The sequence below is a fragment of the Phasianus colchicus genome, chromosome 31 (assembly GCF_987193195.1).
Source record: "Phasianus colchicus chromosome 31, bPhaCol1.hap1.1, whole genome shotgun sequence".
In the NCBI taxonomy this organism is placed as follows: domain Eukaryota; kingdom Metazoa; phylum Chordata; class Aves; order Galliformes; family Phasianidae; genus Phasianus; species Phasianus colchicus.
Window position 1 is genome coordinate 3,448,312 of NC_143466.1, and position 23,552 is coordinate 3,471,863.

The 23,552-nt window shown below is 63.6% G+C and overlaps 1 protein-coding gene across 1 annotated transcript; it reads left to right on the top strand.

Annotated features, from left to right (window-relative positions):
• Positions 1–5,245: 5,245 nt before the first annotated feature.
• ALDH16A1 (aldehyde dehydrogenase 16 family member A1) lies at positions 5,246–22,732 on the top strand. The gene is made up of 16 exons (XM_090127623.1): positions 5,246–5,379; positions 7,204–7,407; positions 9,781–9,885; positions 11,835–11,971; positions 12,688–12,778; positions 13,785–13,870; positions 14,327–14,401; positions 15,366–15,507; positions 16,130–16,312; positions 16,816–16,938; positions 17,446–17,954; positions 18,051–18,167; positions 18,726–18,779; positions 20,193–20,336; positions 21,778–21,910; positions 22,582–22,732. Exons 2-11 carry the CDS (start codon positions 7,315–7,317, stop codon positions 17,617–17,619), a joined length of 1,209 nt encoding a protein of 402 aa, XP_089983749.1. The 5' UTR covers positions 5,246–5,379; positions 7,204–7,314; the 3' UTR covers positions 17,620–17,954; positions 18,051–18,167; positions 18,726–18,779; positions 20,193–20,336; positions 21,778–21,910; positions 22,582–22,732.
• Positions 22,733–23,552: the final 820 nt, after the last annotated feature.

The window sequence follows — 23,552 nt, forward strand, 5'->3', positions numbered from 1 at the left end:
CTTATAGGGGGGGGGGGGGGTCCTATATAGAGGGGGGGGGTCCCATAGTGGGGGGGGTCCCATATTGGGGAGGGGTCCTATAGTGGGGGGGAGGGGTCCAATGTGGGGTCCCAATATTGGGTGGGGTCCCAAAGTGGGGGCGGGGGTCTTATAGTGGGGGGGGGGGTCCCATAGTGGGGGGGGGGCCCACTATTGGGGGGGGGTCCTATAGTGGGGGGGTTCCATAGTGGGGGGGAGGGGTCCAATATTGGGGGGGTCTTGTAGTGGGGGAGGGGGTCCCATAATGGGGGGGGGGGAGTCCTATGGGGGGGGACCCATAATGGGGGGGGGTCTTATAGTGGGGGGGGCCCATATTGGGGGAGGGTCCTATGGGGGGGGTGGTCCCCTTGGGGGGGGGGTGGGGTCCCACAGTGGGGGCGGGGGTCTTATAGTGGGGGGGGGGTCCCATAGTGGGGGGGGTCCTATGGGGGGGGCAATAGTGGGGGGGGGGGCCTTATAGCAGGGGGGTCCCATAGTGGGGGGGGGGTCCTATATTGGGGGGGGGTCTTATAGTGGGGGAGAGGGTCCCATAATGGCGGGGGGGACACACAATATTGGGGGGGGTCTTATGGTGTGTGTGGGGGGTCCCATATTGGGGGGGGTCCTATGGGGGGGGCCCAATATTGGGGGGGGGTCCTATAGTGGGGGGGTTCCATAGTGGGGGGGAGGGGTCCAATATTGGGGGGGTCTTGTAGTGGGGGAGGGGGTCCCATATTGGGGGGGGTGGGTCCTATGGGGGGGGACAATATTGGGGGGGGGGTCTTATAGTGGGGGGGGGCCCATATTGGGGGAGGGTCCTATGGGGGGGGTCTTATAGTGGGGGGGTGCTATAGTGGGGGGGTCCCATAATGGGGGGGGGATCCCATAGTGGGGGGGGGTCTTAAAGTGGGGGGGGTCCCATATTGGGGGGGGTCCTATGGGGGGGGGGATCCCATCTTGGGTAGGGGGTCCTATATTGGGGGGGGGGTCCCATAGTGGGGGGGGGTCCCATATTGCGGGGGGTGTCCCGTTGGGGGGGGGGGGGGAGGGGGGTCACAGAGAAAAGGTCCTGGAAGGTAACAGGAAAGAGCTTTTAAGGTGGTACAGAAAAGGTGGTTTAAGGTGACAGGCAGAAAGGTCCTGGAAGGTAACAGGGGAAAGGGTCCTTTAAGGAGGTGGGGGAGGGTCCTGGAAGGTAATGGGGGGAAGGTTCTTGAAGATAACAGCTGAAAGGTCCTGCAAGGTAACAGGAAGAGGTTTTTAAGGTGGCACAGAAAAGGTCTTTTAAGGTGACAGGCAGAAGGTCCTGGAAGGTAACAGGGGGAAGGGTCGTTTAAGGAGATGGCGGAGGGTCCTGGAAGGTAACAAAGCCCCCCTTTCCCCCCCCCAGGAGTGGTGGCGCTGGTGGTGGCCCCCCCCTGCTCACTGCTGGGGCTGCTGTGGAGGTTGGCGCCGCTGCTGGCGGGGGGTGAGTGGGGGGGGGGGGCACCACCAACAAATGGGGGGGGGGGGCAGAGACCCCAATGGGGGGGGGGTCTACGTGGGGTCCCTCCATATTTTTTGGGGGGGGGGGCTCTGTGGGACCCCTCATTTTTTTGCGGGGGGGGCTCTATAAGGGGTTCCTCCATTCTTCTTTTTTTTGGGGGGGGGCACTTTATGGTGGGGGGGGGCACTTTATGGGGTCCCTTTATATTTTTTGGGGGGGGGGCTCTGTGGGACCCCTCATTTTTTTTGGGGGGGGCTCTATGTGGGGTCCCTCCATATTTTTTGGCTTGGGGGGGGCTCTGTGGGACCCCTCATTTTTTTGGGGGGGGGGCTCTATAGGGGGTTGCTCCATTTTTCTTTTTGGGGGGGGGGGGCTCTATGTGGGGTCCCTCCATATTTTTTGGGCTGGGGGGGCTCTGTGGGGTCCCTCATTTTTTTGGAGGGGGGGGGAGCTCTATAGGGGGTCCCTCCATTCTTTTTTTTTGGGGGGGGGGGGGGGGCCTCTATGTAACCCTATTCATTGGGGGGGGGGGGGGGTTCTGTTCTCAATGGGTGTTCATTGCAGGGGGGGAGGGGGGGGGCCCAATATTGGGGGGGGGTCCTATAGTGGGGGGGTTCCATAGTGGGGGGGAGGGGTCCAATATTGGGGGGGTCTTGTAGTGGGGGAGGGGGTCCCATAATGGGGGGGGGGGTCCTATGGGGGGGGACAATATATATTTTTTTTTTTCTCTATGAAGGATCCATTCTTTATAGGGGGGTTGGGGGGGGGGGGGGGGTGTCCACTGAAGCCCCCCCCCCCCGTTTTGCCCCCCCCCCCCGTAGGTAACACAGCCGTGGTGCTGCTGCTCCCCCCAGCAGAAGCAGCTTTGGGAGCGCTGCTGTTAGCAGAGATGGCCGGGGGGGGGGGGCGCCGGGGGGGGCAGCATTTTAAAAGAGGGGGGGGGTCCGCTCCCCCCCGGTGTGCTGAACGTGGTGTGCGGTGCCCCCCCCCTCCCCCGCGCCCTCCTCTCCCACCCCCCCGTTCGGCACCTGGTGGCTTTGGGGGATGGGCAGGTAAACAACTCCCCCCCCCCAAAAAAATCCTAACATCTGCACCCCCCCCCCCAAGTTTCTCCTGTAATCCCATATTGCCCCCCCAATGACCCCATATTGCCCCCCATGACCCCATATTGCCTCCCCATGACCCCATATTGCCCCCCCAGGACCCCATATTGCCTCCCCATATTGCCCCACCGTGACCCCTATGACCCCCCTGTGACCCCATTTTGCCCCCCCATGACCCCATATTGCACCATCGTGACCCCATATTGACCCCTGTGACCCCTAAGAGCCCCCCGTAACCCCTATGACCTCCCATGACCCCATATTGGCCCACCCGTGACCCCTATGACCCCCCGTGACCCCTATGACCCCCCGTGACCCCATATTGCCCCCCATGACCCTATATTGCCCCGCTGTGACCCCGTATCAACCCCTGTGACCCCTATGACCCCCCGTGACCCCATTTTGCCCCCCCATGACCCCTATGACCCCCCATGACCCCATATTGCACCATCGTGACTCCATATTGACCCCTGTGACCCCTAAGAGACCCCCGTAACCCCTATGACCTCCCATGACCCCATATTCCCCCCCATGACCCCATATTCCCCCCCATGACCCCATATTGCCCCATCGTGACCCCATATCGACCCCCGTGACCCCTATGACCCCCCGTGACCCCACATTGCCCCCCCAGGACCCCATATTGCCTCCCCATATTGCCCCCCCGTGACCCCTAAGACCCCCCTGTGACCTCACATTGCCCCCCCATGACCCCATATTGCCCCCCATGACCCCATATTGCCCCCCTGTGACCCTATATTGCCCCGCTGTGACCCCATCTCAACCCCTGTGACCCCTATGACCTCCCATGACCCCATATTCCCCCCCATGACCCCATATTGCCCCGCTGTGACCCCGTATCAACCCCTGTGACCCCTATGACCCCCCGTGACCCCGTATTGCCCCCCATGACCCCATATTGCCCCGTCGTGACCCCATATTGACCCCCGTGACCCCAAAAACCCCCCATGACCTCACATTGCCCTGCTGTAACCCCTATGGCCCCCCATGACCCCTATGGCCCCCATGACCCCATATTGCCCCATCGTGACCCCGTATTGCCCCCATGACCCATATTGCCCTCCTATGACCCCATATTGCCCCTATGACCCCATATTGCCCCGCCGTGACCCCAAAGACCCCCCATGTCCCCACATTGTCCCCCGCATGACCCCGTATTGCCCCCGTGACCCCTATGACCCCCATGACCCCATATTGCCCCCCACGACCCCATATTGCCCCCCGTGACCCCTATGACCCCCATGACCCCATATTGGCCCCCCGTGACCCCATATTGTCCCTATGACCCCGTATTGCCCCCCCATGACCCCATATTGCCCCCCATGACCCTATGGGGTTTTTGGGGATCCCGATGGGGTCCCATTGGGTTCCTATGGGGTTTTGGGGACCTCTATGGGGTTTTGGGGTCTCACAGAGTCCCATTGGGTTCCTATGGGGTTCTTGAGGTTCCTATGGGGTTTTGGGGTTCCCTATGGGGTTTTGGGGTCCCATGGCATCCCATTGGGTTTCTATAGGGTTTTTGAGGTTCCTATGGGGTTTTGGGCATCTCTATGGGGTTTTGGGGTCCGCTGGAGTCCTCTTGGGTTCCTATGGGGTTCTTGAGGTTCCTATGGGGTTTTGGGGACCTCTATGGGGTTTTGGGGACCACTATGGGGTTTTGGGGTCCCATGGCGTCCCATTGGGTTTCTATAGGGTTTTTGAGGTTCCTATGGGGTTTTGGGGACCTCTATGGGGTTTTGGGGTCTCACAGAGTCCCATTGGGTTCCTATGGGTTTTTTGAGGTTCCTATGGGGTTTTGGGGATCTCTATGGAGTTTTGGGGTCCGATGGGGTCCCATTGGGTTCCTATGGGGTTTTTGAGGTTCCTATGGGGTTTTGGGGACCTCTATGGGGTTTTGGGGTCCGATGGGGTCCCATTGGGTTCCTATGGGGTTTTTGAGGTTCCTATGGGGTTTTGGGGACCTCTATGGGGTTTTGGGGTCCGATGGGGTCCCATTGGGTTCCTATGGGGTTTTTGAGGTTCCTATGGGGTTTTGGGGACCTCTATGGGGTTTTGGGGTCCGATGGGGTCCCATTGGGTTCCTATGGGGTTTTTGAGGTTCCTATGGGGTTTTGGGGACCTCTATGGGGTTTTGGGGTCCGATGGGGTCCCATTGGGTTCCTATGGGGTTTTTGAGGTTCCTATGGGGTTTTGGGGACCTCTGTGGGGTTTTGGGGTCCAACGCGATCCCATTGGGTTCCTATGGCGTTTTGGGGTTCCCTATGGGGTTTTGGGGTCCCATGGCATCCCATTGGGTTTCTATAGGGTTTTTGAGGTTCCTATGGGGTTTTGGGCATCTCTATGGGGTTTTGGGGTCCGCTGGAGTCCTCTTGGGTTCCTATGGGGTTCTTGAGGTTCCTATGGGGTTTTGGGGACCTCTGTGGGGTTTTGGGGTCCCGTGGCATCCCATTGGGTTCCTATGGGGTTTTGGGGTTCCTTATGGGGTTTTGGAGATCTCTATGGGGTTTTGGGGTCCGGTGGGGTTTTTAGGGGTCCCGTTGTCTCCCTATGGGGTTGTCCCCCCATATTAACCACCCCCCACCCCCCCCTCAGGACCTGGGGGATTTGTCTTGGGGGTCTCCGGATCCGGGGGGGCCACAGCTGTCCCTGTCCCGGGGGGGTCGCGTTGTTGTCATCGTCCTCGACTCCGCCGACCTGGACAGCGCTGCTGCCGCCATCGTGGGGGGGGTGGCGACCCCCCCCCCGGCGTTGGTGGGTGGGATTTGGGGGGGGTCCTGGGGGGGGGGTCCTGGGTGGGAAATGAGGGGGGTCTGGGGGGGGTTGGGGACTCCCCCCCCGGCATTGGTGGGTGGGATTTTGGGGGGGGGGTCCTGGACGGAAATGGGGTCTCTGGGGGTGGGGGGGGGGTGAGGGAGGGTGGGAGTTTGGGGGGGGGGTCCTGGGTGGGGGGGTTCCTGGAGGGGGTCCTGGGGGGGAGAAATGGGGTCTCTGGGGATAAGGGGGGGGGTGCGGGGGGAGTGCGGGGGGGGTTGGGGACCCCCCCACAGGCATTGGGGGGGGGTCCTGGGTGGGGGGCTCCTGGGGGGTGGGATTTGGGGGGTGGTCCTGGTGGGAACTGAGGGGGGTCTGGGGGGAATTGGGGACCCCCCCCCGGCATTGGTGGGTGGGATTTGGGGGGGGAGTCCAGGGGGGGGGGTCCTGGAGGAGGCCCTGGGGGTTTTGGGGGGGGTCCTGGGTGGGAAATGAGGGGGGTCTGGGGGGGTTGGGGACCCCCGGCATTGGTGGGTGGGATTTTGGGGGGGGGGGTCCTGGACGGAAATGGGGTCTCTGGGGGTGGGGGGGGGGTGAGGGAGGGTGGGATTTTGGGGGGGGGGTCCTGGGTGGGGGGGTTCCTGGAGGGGGTCCTGGGGGGGAGAAATGGGGTCTCTGGGGATGGGGGGGGGGTTGGGGACCCCCCCCCCGGCATTGGTGGGTGGGATCTGGGGGGGTCCTGGGGGATTTGGGGGGGTCCTGGGGGGGTTCTGGAGTTGGGGGGCGCTCTGGGGTCCTGGTGGGAAAAATTGGGGGGGGGGTCAAGGGGGGGGTCTGGAGGTGGAGGGGGGATTTTGGGGGGGGGGGCTTGGGGGTCTTAGGGGGAAATTGGGGGGGGTCTTATGGGGTTTGTGTTGGGGGGAGATTTGGGGGGGGCGGTTTGGGGGTCTTAGAGAGAAAATGGGGGGGGGTCACGGGGGGGGTTCTGGAGGTGGGGGGTCCTAGGGAAAAATTGGGGGGGGGTCTGGAGGTGGAGGGGGGATTTGGGGGGGGGCTTGGGGGTCTTAGGGAGAAAATGGGGGGGGGGTCTGGAGGGGGGCCTTGGGGGTCTTAGGGGGAAATTGGGGGGGGTCTTATGGGGGTTTCTGTTTGGGGGGGGCGGTTTGGGGGTCTTAGAGGGAAAATGGGGGGGGGTCACGGGGGGGTTTTGGAGGTGGGGGGTCCTAGGGAAAAATTGGGGGGGGGTTCTGGAGGTGGAGGATTTTGGGGGGGGGCTTGGGGGTCTTAGGGAGAAAATGGGGGGGGGGGTCTGGAGGGGGGCCTTGGGGGTCTTAGGGGGAAATTGGGGGGGGTCTTATGGGGGTTTGTGTTTGGGGGGGGCGGTTTGGGGGTCTTAGAGGGAAAATGGGGGGGGTTACTGGGGGGTTTTGGAGGTGGGGGGTCCTAGGGAAAAATTCGGGGGGGGGGTCTGGAGGTGGGGGGGAGATTTGGGGGGGGGCTTGGGGGTCTTAGTGAGAAAATGGGGGGGGTTACAGGGGGGTTCTGGAGGTGGAGGATTTTGGGGGGGGGCTTGGGGGTCTTAGGGGGAAATTGGGGGGGGTCTTATGGGGGTTTGTGTTTGGGGGGGGCGGTTTGGGGGTCTTAGAGGGAAAATGGGGGGGGGTCACGGGGGGGTTTTGGAGGTGGGGGGTCCTAGGGAAAAATTGGGGGGGGGTCTGGAGGTGGAGGGGGGATTTGGGGGGGGGCTTGGGGGGGGCTGGGGGCAATGGAAGGATCCGGGGTTATTTGAGGGGGGGTCCCAACTTTCCCCCCCCCCCCCCATAGTTCCCGCGGGGGGGCTGCGTGGTTCTGGTTGAGGAGGGGGTGGAGGCGGCGCTGCGCCAACGGCTGCGGGAGCGGCTGGGGGGGCTGGGGGTCGGGGACCCCCCCCCAAAAATGGGACCCCAACAACGCGACCCCCCCCCGCACCGGGTGGGGCGACCCCCCCTCGAGGAAGTGGTGGAGGCGGCCAGGGAGGAGGGGGCGGAGGTAAGGGGGGGGGGCAGATTTTATGGGGTTTTTATGGGGTGGGGGGGGGTATGGGGTTTTATTGGGGGGGGGGAGATTCTGTGGGGTTTTATGGGGGGGGGAAGGGGATTCTATGGGGTTTTTATGGGGTGGGGGGGGGCTATGGGGCTTTTATGGGGGGGGAAGGGGATTCTATGGGGTTTTATGGGGGGGGGGCTATGGGGTTTTATGGGGGGGGCAGGAAAGGGGATTCTATGGGGTTTTTATGGGGGGGGGAGATTCTATGGGGTTTTTATGGAGAAGGGGGCTATGAGGTTTTTGAGGGGGGGTCTTGTGGGGTTTTTATGGGGGGAAGGGGATTCCATGGAGTTTTTATGGGGGGGGCTATGGGGTTTTATGGGGGGGGGGGGTTATGGGGGGGGGGGGGATTCTATGGGGTTTTTATGGGGGGGGGAGATTCTGTGGGGTTTTTATGGGGTGGGGGGGGCTATGGGGTTTTATTGGGGGGGGGGAGATTCTGTGGGGTTTTTATGGGGTGGGGGGGGGCTATGGGGCTTTTATGGGGGGGAAGGGGATTCTATGGGGTTTTTATGGGGTGGGGGGGGGCTATGGGGCTTTTATGGGGGGGGAAGGGGATTCTATGGGGTTTTATGGGGGGGGCAGGAAAGGGGATTCTATGGGGTTTTTATGGGGGGGGGGCTATGGGGTGTTTATGGGGGGGGGTTATGGGGTGGGGGTGGGGATTCTATGGGGTTTTTATGGAGGGGGGGCCTGTGGGGTTTTTGTGGGGGGGTCTTGTGGGGTTTTTATGGGGTGGGGGGAGGCTATGCGGCTTTTATGGGGGGGGGAAGGGGATTCTATGGGGTTTTTATGGGGTGGGGGGGGGCTATGGGGCTTTTATGGGGGGGGCAGGAAAGGGGATTCTATGGGGTTTTTATGGAGAAGGGGGCTATGAGGTTTTATGGGGGGGGGGGCTATGGGGTTTCTATGGGGATTCTATGGGGTTTTTATGGAGGGGGGGCCTATGGGGTTTTTGAGGGGGGGTCTTGTGGGGTTTTTATGGGGGGAAGGGGATTCCATGGAGTTTTTATGGGGGGGGCTATGGGGTTTTATGGGGGGGGGGGTTATGGGGGGGGGGGTGGGGATTCTATGGGGTTTTTATGGGGGGGGGAGATTCTGTGGGGTTTTATGGGGGGGGGAAGGGGATTCTATGGGGTTTTTATGGGGTGGGGGGTGGGCTATGGGGCTTTTATGGGGGGGGAAGGGGATTCTATGAGGTTTTATGGGGGGGGCAGGAAAGGGGATTCTATGGGGTTTTTATGGAGAAGGGGGCTATGAGGTTTTATGGGGGGGGGGCTATGGGGTTTCTATGGGGGGGGAAGGGGATTCTATGGGGTTTTTATGGGGTGGGGGGGGGGCTATGGGGCTTTTATGGGGGGGGAAGGGGATTCTATGGGGTTTTTATGGGGGGGGGGGGGCTATGGGGTGTTTATGGGGGGGGGTTATGGGGTGGGGGTGGGGATTCTATGGGGTTTTTATGGAGGGGGGTCTATGGGGTTTTTGAGGGGGGGTCTTGTGGGGTTTTTATGGGGGGAAGGGGATTCCATGGAGTTTTTATGGGGGGGGCTATGGGGTTTTATGGGGGGGGGGGGTTATGGGGTGGGGGTGGGGATTCTATGGGGTTTTTATGGAGGGGGGGCCTGTGGGGTTTTTGTGGGGGGGTCTTGTGGGGTTTTATGGGGGGGGAAGGGGATTCTATGGGGTTTTTATGGGGGGAAGGGGATTCTATGGGGTTTTTATGGGTTGGGGGGGGGCTATGGGGTTTTATGGGGGGGGAAAGGGGATCCTATGGGGTTTTTATGGGGGAAGGCCTGTGGGGTTTTTATGGGGGGGGGAGAGGATTCTATGGGGTGCGGGGGGGCTTTGGGGTTTTGATGGGGGGGATATGGGGGGGTTTTATGGGGTGGGGGGGGTCCTATACATTTCTATTTGGGTGGGGGGATTCTGTGGGGTTTTTATGGGGTGGGGGGGTCCTATAGGTTTCTATTGTGGGGGGGGTTCCATGGGGTTTTTATGGGGTGGGGGGGTTCCTATACACTTCTATGTGTATCTATGGGGGGGGGGTTTCTATGGGATTTTTGTGGGGTGGGGGGGAGGCTATGGGGTTTTATGGGGGGGGGGGAAGGGGATTCTATGGGATTTGTTTGGGGGGGGTCCTGTGGGGCTTTTATGGGGCAAGGGGGGTGGGGGGGGCACAGGAATGGGGGGGGGGTTTGGGGGGGGGGACACGCAGACTTTGGGGGCACATTGGGGGATGGGGGGGGGGGTCTCAGACCCACATTGAGGGGGGGGGTCACCCATTTTTTTCTCTGTCCCCCCCCCAAAAAAAAAAAGGTCTTTCAGGCACCGCTGCCCCCCCACCTGTCCGGGGGGGGTCGATTTGACCCCCCCACGCTGCTCACAGGGGTGGCCCCCACCTCACGATGCATCCGGGAGATGGTGGGTGTGGGGGGGGGTCCTAAAAAGGGGGGGGGGTCTTAAAAATGGGGGGGGGGACCCTAAAAGTAGGGGAGAGGGATGGGGGGGGGGGCTTTGGGGGACTGTCAGGAGGGGTTTTGTTTGGGGGGGGGGCGATGAGGAGGATTTTGGGGGGGGGTATTTGGGGGGGGGGGGTTCTGGAGGGTTTTTTTTTTTGGGGGGGGGGTCCTGGGGGTCTGGGATCTGGGGAGGGGGAGGTTCTGGGGGGGTCGGTCCTATGGGATTAGGGGGGGTCCTATGGGTTTTTTTTTTATTGGGGGGGGGTCTTATGGGGCGGTTGTGGAACTGGGGGGGGAGGGGGGAGTTCTATGGGGTTTTTATGGGGCTGGGGGGGGGTGCTATGGTGTGGGGGGGGGTCTTATGGGGTTGTGTTGGGGGGGTCCTGTGGGGTTTCTATGGGGTTTCTGTGGGGCTGGGGGGTCAGATGATGTGGGGGGGTCTTATGGGGCTGTTTGGGGGGGGGGGGTCTATGGGATTTTTATGGGGCTGGAGGGACTGTGTGGGGTTTTTATGGGGCTGGGGGTCCTATGGTGTGGGGGGGTCCTATGGGGCTTCTATGGTGTGGGGGGGTCCTATAGGGTTGTGTTGGGGGGGTCTATGGGATTTTTATGGGGCTGGAGAGATTCTATGGGGTTTTTATGGGGCTGGTGGTCCTATGGTGTGGTGGGGTCCTATGGGGTTTCTATGGTGGGGGGGGGTCTTATGGGGCTGTGTTTGGTGGGGGGGGGTGCTATGGGATTTTTATGGGATTGGGGGGATCCTATGGGGTTTCCATGGGGCTGGTGGTCCTATGGTGTGGTGGGGTCTTATAGGGCTGTGTTGGGTCCTATGGGGTTTTTATAGAGAGGGAGGGCTATGGGGACTTTTATGGGGTTGGGGGATTCCTATACATTTCTATTGGGGTTGGGGGGTGATTCTATGGGGTTTTCATGGGGGGGCTATGGGGTTTCTATGGGGCAGGGGTCCTATTGTGTGGGGTGGTCTTATGGGGCTGCATTGAGGGGAGGGGATGAGGGGGGGGGGCTATGGGATTTTTATGGGGTTGGGGGGATCCTATGGGGTTTCCATGGGGCTGGGGGTCCTATGGCGTGGGGGGGGTCTTATGGGGTTGTGTTGGGGGGGTCCTATGGGGTTTCTGTGGTGTGAGGGTGTCCTATAGGGCTGTGTTGTGGGGGGGGAGGGGCTATGGGATTTCTATGGGGCTGGAGGGATTCTATGGGGTTTTTATGGGGCTGGGGGTCCTATGGTGTGGGGGGGTCCTATGGGGTTTCTATGGTGTGGGGGGGTCTTATGGGGTTGTGTTGGAGGGGGGTCCTATGGGGCTTCTATGGTGAGGGGGGGGTCCTATAGGGTTGTGTTGGGGGGGGCTATGGGATTTTTATGGGGCTGGAGGGATTCTATGGGGTTTTTATGGGGCTGGGGGTCATTTGTTGGGGGGGGGTCTTAGGGGGCTGTGTTGTGGGGAGGGGAGAGGCTATGGAATTTTTATGGGGGTGGGTGGGTCCTAATGTGTGGGGGGGTCTTATGGGGTTCGATTGTGGGGGGGGGGTCCTATGGGGCTTCTATGGTGAGGGGGGGGTCCTATAGGGCTGTGTTGGGGAGGGGGCTATGGGATTTTTATGGGGTTGGGGGGATCCTATGGGGTTTCCATGGGGCTGGGGGTCCTATGGCATGGGGGGGGTCTTATGGGGTTTTGTTGGGGGGGTGGTCCTATGGGGTTTCTATGGTGTGGGGGGGTCTTATGGGACTGGGATGAGGGGGGGGGGGGCTATGGGATTTTTATGGGGCTGGCTGGGTCCTATGGATCTGTGGGGCGGTGGGGGGGGGGGCATCCTGGGCAGGGCTGTTGGTGGGACTCAGGTATTTTTGAGGGGGGGGGGTCGTGACCCCATGGCCCCCCCCCCCCCCAGGTTATGGGGCCGCTGCTGGCGCTGCTGGCCGTGCGCTGCCCCACAGATGCCATCGCGGTGGCCGCGCGGCTGCCCCACATCTGCGCTGCTTCAGTCTGGGCTCAGGACCTCAGCCAGGCGCTGCACGTGGCTGAGAGGTGACCTTTGACCCCGTGACCCCTGACCCTGTGACCCCTGACCCCATATTCTGACCCCGTAACTTTTGACGCTGTGATTCCTGAGCCTACGTGCTGACCCCGCGTCCTGACCCCAAGGATTCCAATCCTATATTCTGAACACAGGGACTCTGACCCCATAACGCTTGACCCCACAATTCCTGACCCTATATCCTAATCCATGTCCTGATCCCATAAGTCCTGACCCCACAAATCCTGATTCTATGTGCTAACCCCATAACCCTTGACCCCACAACTCCTGACCCTATGTGCTAACCCCATTCCTGACCCCGTAACTCCTGACCCCACAATTCCTGACCCTATATGCTAACCTGTGTCTTGACCCCATAACCCTTAACCCCACAATTCCTGACCCCATAACCCCTGACCCCATGACCCTTGACCCCATATCCTGACCCCATATGCAGACCTTGCAACCTCTGACCCCATAACCCATGACCCCATATCCTGACCCTACGAGCTCTGACCCCATATCCTGACCCTATGATCTTTGACCCCATGACCCCTGACCCCAAATCCTGACCCCATAACCCCTGACCCCATACTGACCCTATAACCTTTAACCCTCCTTTGCTCCTTTCTCCTGCCCCTGTAACCCCTGACACCACGGCCCTTGACCTTTGACCCCATGATCGTTGACCCCGTGACCTTTGACCCTGTGACCTCTGACCCCTCAGGCTGCCCGTGGAGCTGTTGTGGCTGAACGCCCTGCACCTGCTGGACCCCATGGGGGGCTGCGTGGGGGGGGGCGGCGAAGATGGCGTCGAGGTGGGGGGGGGGGAGGGGGGACATGGGGGGGGCTGGGGGATTTGGGGGGGGGCTGGGAGAGGTGGGGGGTGAATCTGGGGGGGGGGGGGACGACACTGGGATTGGGGGCTGGGCTGGGATTAGGGGATGGAGGATTGGGATTGGGGTTGGAGGACTGAGATTAGGATTGGAGGACTGGGATTGGGGTTGGAGGACTGAGATGAGGATTGGAGAACTGGGATTAGGGGTTGGAGGACTGGGATTGCGGTTGGAGGACCGAGATTAGGAGTTGGAGGACCGGGATTAGGGTTGGAGGACAGGGATTAGGGGTTGGAGGACTGGGATTAGGAGTTGGAGGACTGGGATTAGGATTGGAGGACTGGGATTAGGAGTTGGAGGACTGGGATTGGGGTTGGAGGACTGAGATGAGTATTGGAGGACTGGGATTGGGGTTGGAGGACCGAGATTAGGAGTTGGAGGACCGGGATTAGGGGTTGGAGGACTGGGATTAGGTGTTGGAGGACTGAGATGAGGATTGGAGGACTGGGATTAGGGTTGGAGGACTGGGATTGGGGTTGGAGGACTGGGATTGGGGTTGGAGGACTGAGATTAGGAGTTGGAGGACTGAGATGAGGATTGGAGGACTGGGATTAAGGGTTGAAGGACTGGGATTGGGGTTGGAGGACCGAGATTAGGAGTTGGAGGACCGGGATTAGGGTTGGAGGACAGGGATTAAGGGTTGGAGGACTGGGATTAAGAGTTGGAGGACTGGGATTGTGGTTGGAGGACCGAGATTAGGAGTTGGAGGACCAAGATTAGGGTTGGAGGACCGGGATTAGGGTTGGAGGAGTGGGATTGGGGTTGGAGGACTGGAATTAGGATTGGAGGACTGAGATTAGGAGTTGGAGGACTGGGATTGGGGTTGGGGCGTTCCTGGATCTTTAATGGGGGGCTTTGGGGAGGGGGCCTCTCAGGTGGGGGGGGGGGGCAATGGACTGATGTAGCCCCCCCCCCCCCCCCAAAAAAGGCAATGATGGAATTTATGAGCCCCCCCTGGGAGCCCCCCCCGGGGGAGAAGGAACCCCCTGCAATGTTCCTGCATGAGGGGCTCAGGTAATGAAACCCCCCCCCCCAAAAAAAAATCGCCCCCATCTCCCCAGGAGATGGACCCCCGAAAGTGACCCCCCCCCCCCCCACACACACATAAAATTTGAGGACCCCCCCTCAAAGAATGTGGGAGCCCCCAAAACGTGAGACCCCCCCCCCCCAAGGCCACCGTGGCTCTGCTGCCTCCAAACCTGAGACCCCTCCCCAAACCTGAGACCCCCCCTCAATATAAAAGCGATCTTGCCCCCCCCCCCCCCCATAAATAAATGTAGCCCCCCCCCCTAAATTTAGGGGCATTACCCCTAAATCTTGAGGATCCCCCCCCCCCCATCCCCAAACCCCTTTAGCAATCCTGCCCCCTTGGGACCCCCCCCCCCCCTATTAAAAGAGCGATGTTGGGGACCCCCCCATAAATAAATTGGGGGACCCCCCCCCCCAAAATAAAACAAAAAAACCCTACAGTGACCCCATGGGTGCCATCGCCGACCCCAAAGCTGTCGCTGCTGCCATTGGGAACGCCAGGAGCGCCGTGGGGGGGTGAGGGGGGGGGCAATAAGGGGGTGGGGGGGCACAAAAGGGGGGGTGTTTGGGGTACTGACGGGGGGGGGGGCGATGAGAGGCACTGGGGGGGGGGCAAAGTGGGTGTACTGGGGGTCAATGAGGGACACGGGGGGGGTGGGGGTCTTTGGGAGGCGTGGGGGGGCACGGGGGGGGGGAATTGGGTAATGGGGGGCACTGGGGGGGCTGTGGGGGGGGCATTTAATGGGGGGGGCAATGAGGGACATGGGGGGGTGGGGGTCATTGGGAGGCATGGGGGGGTACGGGGGGGGAATTGGGGGGTAATGGGGGACAATGGGGGGGCAATGGGGGTCACTTGGAGGTATGGGGGGGTCACGGGGGGGGGCACTCGGGGTAATGGGGGTCACTGGGGGGGCTGTGGGGGGGGAGTGAGGGGCATGGGGGGGCACTTAATGGGGGGCATTGGGGGGCACAGTTGGGGGGAAAACGGGGGGTCAATGGGGTCACGGGGGGGCACAGAGTGGGGGGGCACTCGGGGGGTGATGGGGGTCACTGGGGGGGGAGTGAGGGGCAATGGGGGGGCACTTAAGGGGGGGGCAATGAGGGGGGGGAGAATAAGGGTCACTGGGGGGGGGCAGTGGGGGATAATGGGGGGCAATGGGGGGGGCACGGAGGGGGTGAGTGAGGGGGCAGTGGGGGGGTAATGAGGGGTACGGGGGGGGCACAATGGGGAGAAATGGGACAATGAGGGGCACTTAGGGGATTGGGGGGAGGGGGGCACTGGGGGGTCATAGAGTGGGGGGGGGGGGGAGGCAATAAAGGGCGCCAGGGCAGCAGTGGGGGGGCGGGGAGGGGGGGGGCACTGGGTTGGGGGAAATATGGGGCCCACTGGGGGGGCGACGAGGGGCACTGGGGGGTTGTGGGGTGGGGGGGTTAATGGGGTGTCCCCCCCCAGCACCTCATTCTGACCCCCACCCCGTAGGTGGGCGCGGTTGCCCGGGGGGGTCCGGGCTCGGGTGCTGAGGGGCGGAGCTTCGGCGCTGGAGGGCGGAGCCACGGAGAGGTTGAGGGCGGAGCTTCGGCGGTGGGCGGGGCGTGTGGAGTTGGGGGGCGGAGCCGTGAAGGTGGGCGGCGACCAATGGGAGGGGCGGAGGGGTGGGGTTGTGGGCGGGGCGGAGGGAGGGTAGGCGGGGTCAGAGGAAGGGTGGAGCCAATGGGAGAGGCTGAATGAATGGGGCTGGGATGTGGGCGGGGCTGGATGGTGGGTGGGGGCGTGGTTTGAGGGTGGGGGCGGAGCCAAGAGGATCGGACCAATGGGAGGCCTACAGTAGGCGGGGCAAAGTGCTGGGGGGCGTGGTTTGAGAGAAGGGGTGGAGCCAAGAGGATGCAACCAATAGGGTGGGGGGGTGGGGCTAAATGTGGCGTGGTTTGAAGGAGGGGGGCGGAGCCAAGTGGGTTGGACCAATGGGAGGACGGGATCAGCCCATAGTGGGCGGGGTAGAGGCCTGAGGGCGTGGTTTGTTGGGGGGGCGGAGCCACGAGGCTGAGACCAATGGGAGGGCGGGGTTAGCCCGCAGGGGGGCGGGGCTTGGGAGGGGCTTGGCTTGACTGAGGGGCGGGGCTAAGTGAAGGGGCGTGTCCCAATCAATAGGTGTGACCAATGGGCTGGGCTAGATATGAATATGGGGGCGTGGCCGAGCTGGGGGCGTGGCTTAACACCCTCCCCCCCCCCAATTTTCCCTCCAGGAGGTGCCCGGTGGGCGGGCCGTGGTGACGCGGGTTCCGGTGGGCGTGGTGGGCGTGGCTTGGAGCGGGCCCCGCCCCCTTCGGCGGGCTCTGGAGCTCCTCCCCCCACTTTTGGCCCTGGGCAATGGAGTCGTGCTATTGGCCCCGCCCCCTGGGCTCGGCCCCGCCCATCGGCTGCAGAAGGTGGGGAGACCCCCGCCCCTCCCCCCCCAAAATGGGACACCCCCCCCTCCTCCCCGCATGGGACCCCCCGCACCCATGGGACCCTCCCATTCCACCCCATGGGGTTCCCTATCACCCCCCTGGGACCCCCCCGCCCCCCCCATACCCTTCTACCACCCCTATGAAAATCCCCATTCCTCCCCATACCCCCCCCAAACCGATTAAGACCCCCCCCCCAATCAGAATTCCAATTGTCTCCATAGGCCGAGTGGGTGACCCCCCCACCCCAGATCCCTTCCTATCCACCATCCCTCATAACCCCCCCAAACCCATTAAACCCCCCCTCCCTTATGATTCTCGTTGCCCCATTGTGACCCCCCCCCCCTCCCCAGATTCTTCATAATAATCCCCCCCAAATCCCCTAATTTTCACCCTGCCCCCCCTCCCCATATCCTCCGCCAAACCGATTGGGACCCCTTGACGCCCCCCCTCCCCCCCCTCCCATACACACACATCTCTTATAGGCGTTGGTGGCTGCGGGAATGCCCGGGGGGGTCTTTTCTGTGCTGCCGGGGGGGGCTGAGGATTCCTCCATGCTGCTGGAGCCGCACCGCCCCGATGCGCTGTGGTTGTGCGGGGGGGGCACGGTGAGAAGAGGAGGGGGGGGAAAGGACACAATTTGGGGGGGGGGGGTCTAGAGGAGGGAGAATGGAGGAGCACGGGGGGGAGAGGGATGGGGACAGGGGATGTGAGAGGGTATTGGGTGGGGGGGGAGAGATGGAGGGGTCCGGGGGGGGGGGGGTCATGGGGGGGGCAGTATGGAGGATATGGGGCCACGGGGGGAGGGGTAAAGGGGGAGCATGGGTTACATGAGAAGGGGTATTGGGGGGGGGAAAGGACGTGGGGGGGGGGTCATGGGGGGTGGGGGGAGCTTGGAGGATGCGGGGGCATGGAGGGGGGGGGGGGGTCCTGGGAGGCATTTGTAAAATGCAGAGGGGGCGGGTGGGGGGGGGCGTTTGGGGGAGAAATGGGGAGGATGTGCGACACCGGGGGGGGGGCATTGAGGGGGGGGGGGGGCATCAGATCCCCCCCACATCATTCGCAACCCTCCTTCGCCCCCCCTCCCCCCCCCCATTCCCTTCTCGACCCCATAGGCTCCACAGTCGCCCCCCTCTTGGCGTTCCCCTCGCTTTTGGATCCCACCCGGGGGGGTCCTGGGGGGGCCGGAAGAAGATTCGGAACCCCCCCCCGGTGCCCCCTATGAATTGGAGCTGCGCTGCACCCGACGCCGCTGCCTTTGGCTGCCTGGCTGGGGGGGAGGGGCTTGAAGCCACGCCCCCCTCCCGTGACCACGCCCCCTTCGTCCTCCTGACCACGCCCACCCCGCATTGCCCCGCCCCCCTCACGTGACTTCGAGCCGTCGCCTGCCCCCTCAAAACGCCACGCCCATCTCAGAATAGCCACGCCCCCCTCAATAAACCCCGCCCCTTCCATTCCTCCAACGAATCGCTGCGCCTCTCTCTATAAAACCCCCCCCCCCAACGCCACCGCCCCGCTTGGGGGCGCTCTCTCCTCCTCCCCCACTTCCGGGTGGGCGCTCTGCTCCGCCGCCGAACTTCCGCCCCCTCCCCACTCTATGGCCCCCCACGGTGTGGCGGCGCACGTAAGTCAGGGTCTCTCCCCCACCCCACCCCCCCCCCCCCACCGAACTCACGGCGGTGACGTCACCGTGACGTCACGGCCCCGCCCACCCCCCCAGGTGGTGCCTCCGCTCTTCGCGACTCTATGGTTCCTGTTAGCTCCCCCCTCCGCCGGCGCATGCGCGTTCCAATTCGACCCCATCGGGAGCGGCTTCGGCGCGCGGCTCGACGCCTTGGTGCGGGGGGGGGGGGGGGAGGGGCGACCCCCACCCCCCCCCCCAAAAAAAAAAAAAAAAATCGCCCACCTACCCCCACAGCCCCCCCCCCCCCACTCCCAAAGACCCCCACGCCCCCCCCATGATGGCTCCCCCCCCCTCCGAAAAAAAACCAGATCCCCCCCCCAAAGAAATTCCCATAGCCCCCCCCCCCCAAAAAAAAATAAAGGAGTTCACCCTGCCCCCCCCCCCCCCTCCACAAAGCAGGGAAGGCGACCCTCCCCAAATAAAGCACTTCACCCTCGGAACCCCCCCCCCTTCCCTTCCCCCCCCCCCCCACGAAATAAACAGCATTCAATCTGCGACCCCCCCCCAAAAAAAAGGTCTGCCCCCCTCCTCCTCCTTCCCCCCCCCCGAAATAAAAAGCACTCAATCTGCGACCCCCCCCAAAAAAACCCCACCATCCCCCTTTCCCCCCCCCCACCTTCAATGCTCAACCCCCCCCCACTATAAACCCACCCAGCCCCCCCCGGACCCCCCCTCATTTGTGCCCCCCCCCCCCGTTTCCCCCCCCCCCAGACCCCATGGCTGCTGCAGGATTACTCCGTGCCAATGCCGTACAACCTGGAGCCGGTGAGCCCCCCCCCTTATTTTAGGACCCCCCCCCACTATTTTAGCCCCCCCCCGCTATAGGACCCCCCCCCCCTTATTTTAGGAACCCCCTCCCCCACTATTTTAGCACCCCCCCCCATTATAGGCCCCCCCCCCATAGGACCCCCCCCCTATTTTGTGCCCCCCCCCATTTTGTGCCCCCCCCTATTTTGTGACCCCCCCCCCACTATTTTATCCCCCACTATTTTAGCCCCCCCCCCCATTATAGGCCCCTCCTCCATTATAGACCCCTCCCCCCCCGTAGGACCCCCCCTATTTTGTGACCCCCCCCCCACTATTTTAGCCCCCCCCTCTATTTTAGGCTCCCCCCCACTATAGGATCCCCCCCCTTATTTTAGGGACCCCCCCTCCATAGGACCCCCCCCCTACTATTTTAACTCCCCCCCTCCCCCCATTATAGGCCTCTCTTCCATTATAGCCCCCCCCCCCCCATCTGACCCCCCCCTAATTTGTCCCCCCCCCTACATTTAGGACTCCCCCTGCCAGGACCTTTGGGTCCCCCCCCTCCCCCATAATAGGGGTCTATTATTCCAAGACCCCCCCCCGATCTGACCGGCCCCCCATTTGCCCCCCCCCGCATTTAGGACTCCCCCTGCCAGGACCTTTGCCCCCCCCCCCCCCCATAACATTATTCCAGGACCCCCCCCATCTTAATCCCCCCCCCATTTCCCCCCCTGCCAGGACCTTTGGGTCCCCCCCCCATAATAGGGATCTATTATTTCAGGACCTCCCCCCCATGTGTCCCCCCCCCCTTCAGGGCTCCCCCTGCCAGGACCTTTGCCCCCCCCCCCCATTATATTACTCCAGGACCCCCCCTTCTTACTCCCCCCCCCCATTTCCCCCCCTACCAGGACCTTTGGTTCCCCCCCCCCTCCCCCATAATAGGGGTCTATTATTCCAAGACCCCCCCCCGATCTGACCCCCCCCCCCCATTTGCCCCCCCCCCCCATTTAGGACTCCCCCTGCCAGGACCTTTGGGTCCGCCCCCCTCACCCATACTATGGGTCTATTATTCCAAGACCCCCCCCCGATCGGCAACCCCCCCCATTTGCCCCCCCCCCATTCAGTACTCCCCCTGCCAGGACCTTTGGGCCCCCCCTCTCCCCCATAATAGTGGTCTATTATTGTAGGACCCCCCCTGATCTGACCCCCCCCTCATTTGCCCCCCCCCCCCCTTCAGTACTCCCCCTGCCAGGACCTTTGCCCCCCCCCCCCCCCATAATATTCCAGGACCCCCCCCATCTAATTCCCCCCCCCATTTCCCCCCCTGCCAGGACCTTGGGTCCCCCCCCCTCCCCCATAATAGGGGTCTATTATTCCAAGACCCCCCCCGATCTGACCCCCCCCCCCATTTGCCCCCCCCCCCCCATTTAGGACTCCCCCTGCCAGGACCTTTGGGCGCTGCATTTTGGGGGGCGGGCGCTGAGCCGCATGGCGGGGGTCGCGGGGGGGGGTTTGGCCCCATTGCTGCGGGCGGCGGCGGCGCAGGTGGAGTTCGTGGAGGAGTGCGGGATTCAGGTGGGGGGGGGGGGCGAAAATTTGGGGGGGGGGCTTTGGGGGGGGGGGGTTGGAGGGGTTTTGGGGGGTGTTTGGGGGGGGTCGAGGGGGATTTGAGGGTGGTTGGGGGTCTTTGGGGGGGGTTGGGAGCGGTTGGGGGGGTTTGGGGAGTCTGGGGGTCTTTGGGGGGGGTGGGGGGGTCTGGGGGGGTTGGGAGGGGATGGGGGTCTTTGGTGGGGGTCTGGGGGGATCTGGGGGGGGTTAGGGGATGTTTGGGGGGGGTCGAGGGGGATTTGAGGATGGTTGGGGGTCTTTGGGGGGGGTTTGGGAGCGTCCGGGGGGGGTTGGGGGGGTTGGGGGGGTCTGGGGGTCTTTGGGGGGGGTCTGGGGGGGCTTGGAGGGGGGTTGAGGGGGGGTTAGGAGGGTCTGGGGGTTTTGGGGGGGTATTGGGGGGTGTTTAGGGGGGGGTCGAGGGGGATTTGAGGGTGGTTGGGGGTCTTTGGGGGGGGTTGGGAGCGTTTGGGGGGGTTTGGGGGGTCTGGGGGTCTTTGGGGGGGGTGGGGGGGTCTGGGGGGGTTGGGAGGGGATGGGGGTCTTTGGTGGGGGGTCTGGGGGGGCTTGGAGGGGGGTTGAGGGGGGGTTAGGAGGGTCTGGGGGTTTTGGGGGGGTATTGGGGGGTGTTTAGGGGGGGGTTGAGGGGGATTTGGGGATGGTTGGGGGTCTTTGTGGGGGGTTGGGGGCATCTGGGGGGGTTGAGGGGGGGTTGGGGGGGTCTGGGGGTCTTTGGGGGGGGTCTGGGGGGGCTTGGAGGGGGGTTGGGGGGGGGGTTAGGAGGGTCTGTGGGTTTTTGGGGGGGGTTGGAGGGGTGTTTAGGGGGGGGTCGAGGGGGATTTGAGGATGGTTGGGGGTCTTTGTGGGGGGTTGGGGGCGTTTGGGGGGGGTTGGGGGGGGTTGGGAGGGTTGGGGGTCTTTGGGGGGGATTTGGGGGGGGGTCTTGAGGGTGAGTGGGGGTCTTTGGGGGGTGGGGGGCGTTTGGGGAAGGCTGGGAGGGTCTGGGGGTCCTTGTGAGGTTGGGGGGCTTTTGGGGAGGGTTGGGGGTCTTTTAGGGGGGTCGGGGGGGTGGGATCTTTGGGGGGGGGGCTGGGAGGGGTTTGCGGGGAGAATGAGGGGGTCTTGGGGGGGTGGGGAGGGGCTGGGGGTCTTTGGGGAGGGGGGGGTCTTGAGGGTGGTTGGGGGGTCTTGGGGGGATTTTGGGGGGGGTCTGCGGGGGGGTTGGGGAAGGGTGGGGGTCTTTAGAAGGGGGTTGGGGGGGGATGGGGGTCTTTGGGGAGACTCGGGGGGGGGTCTGATGGTGGTGGGAGGTGTGGGAGGGGGTGGGGGGGTTGAAGAAGCCTCGGGGGGGGGGGCGGGGGTCTTCACCTTCCACCCCCCCCCCCCCCCCCCCAAAAAAAAACAACCGAAGGACCCGTCGGGCTGCGTCCGCACGGCGCCCATCAACGCCTCGCGGCTGCTGGCGGCGCTGCGCCGCCACTGGGGGGCGCTGCGGGGTCGCCCCCCCCGGTATCCCGGCTGTGACCGCCTGCGGTGCACCGACGGTAACGACCCCCCCCCATCACCCCCCCCCCGGGGACCCCCCCGCCCCAACATCACCCCATAACCCCCCCCTAAAACCCCCCAAACATCCGCCGACTTGCCCCCCCCTCTTATTCTCCCCACAGCCCCCCCCATTTCCCACCCAATTTCCCCCCCCATTGCCCCCCACCCCATTTTCCTCTCCCCCCCCATAGACCCCCCCCCCAATCTCCCCCCATCTCCCCCCATTCACCCCCCCCCCATGTTAACCCCCCCACTTTTCCTCTCCCCACAGCCCCCCCCCAACCCCCCGATGCCCCCCCCCTTTTCCTCTCCCCCCCCATAGACCCCCCCCCCATAGACCCCCCCATTCCCCCCCATTGACCCCCCCCCTTTCTCTCCCCACAGACCCCCCCCCCGGAGCCCCCCCCAATCTCCCCCCATCTCCCCCCATTCACCCCCCCCTTTAACCCCCCATCCCCCCCCCCACAGCCCCCCCCCCAACCCCTCCATGCCCCCCCCCTCCTATTCCCCTCCCCACAGCCCCCCCCCCAACACCCCCATGGCCCCCCCCCCTTTTCTCACACACCCCCCCCCCCCACCGGAATCCCCCCCATCCCCCCCCATTGATCCCCCCCCCATCTCCCCCCCCCTCCCCATTAACCACCCCCCCTTCTTTTCCTCTCCCCCACAGCCACGCCCCCCCCGGCGCCCCCCCCTCTTTTCCCCTCCCCGCTGGATTGGAAGAACCCGACCCCCCCCCCCCGGCTGTCAGCCACGGCGTTTTGCTGCTGGGGGTGTTGGGGGCCGTGGGGGGGGCGGGGACGTTGGTTTGGGCTTTATGGAAACGGCCGTGTTTGGCGGGGGGGGGGGCGGGGGGGGGCGAGGGGGAGGGGGGGGGCGACGGGGAGGGGAGCACTGGGAGCTTTGAGAGTGCGGGGGGGGGGGAGGAGAGGAGGATCTGAATGGGGGGGGGGCGATGGGGGGGGGGACTGGGGGGACTGGGAGCACTGGGGGGGGGGAGAGGAGGATCTGAATGGGGGGGGGAGATGGGGGGGTACTGGGGGGACTGGGAGTGGGGGGGGCTGATGGGGGGGGGAACTGGGAGCACTGGGAGCTCTGAGAGTAAAGGGGGGGGGTGGGAGAGGAGGATCTGAATGGGGGGGGGGAGATGGGGGGGGTACTGGGAGTACTGGGAGCACTGGGGGGGGGAGAGAGGGGAGGATCTGAATGGGGGGGGGTACTGGGAGTACTGGGAGGGAGGGGGGCGATGGGGGGGGGGTACTGGGAGCACTGGGAGCTCTACTGGGAGGTCGCAGCCATACTGGGAGCACTGGGATTTGGGGGGGGGGGGGGGGGGCGTTGGGAGGACTGAGCCTGATGGGTCTGGGGGGGGAGTGGGGCCATACTGGGGCCATACTGGGAGGCCCGGGGCCATACTGGGAGTACTGGGGTTCGTACTGGGAGAACTGGAAGCGTTCTGGAGGGTGGTGATTGGTTGGGGGGGCGGGCGCGGTTTTACGTCAAGCCTTCCTGCGATTGGCCGGGCGGCGAGTTGTATTACAGTTCCTTGTCGTGATTGGCTGTGGGGCGTGGCTTTACTGGGAAACCTTTCCGCGATTGGTCGGGGGGCGGGATCTACGGTGACTCGTTCACGCCATTGGC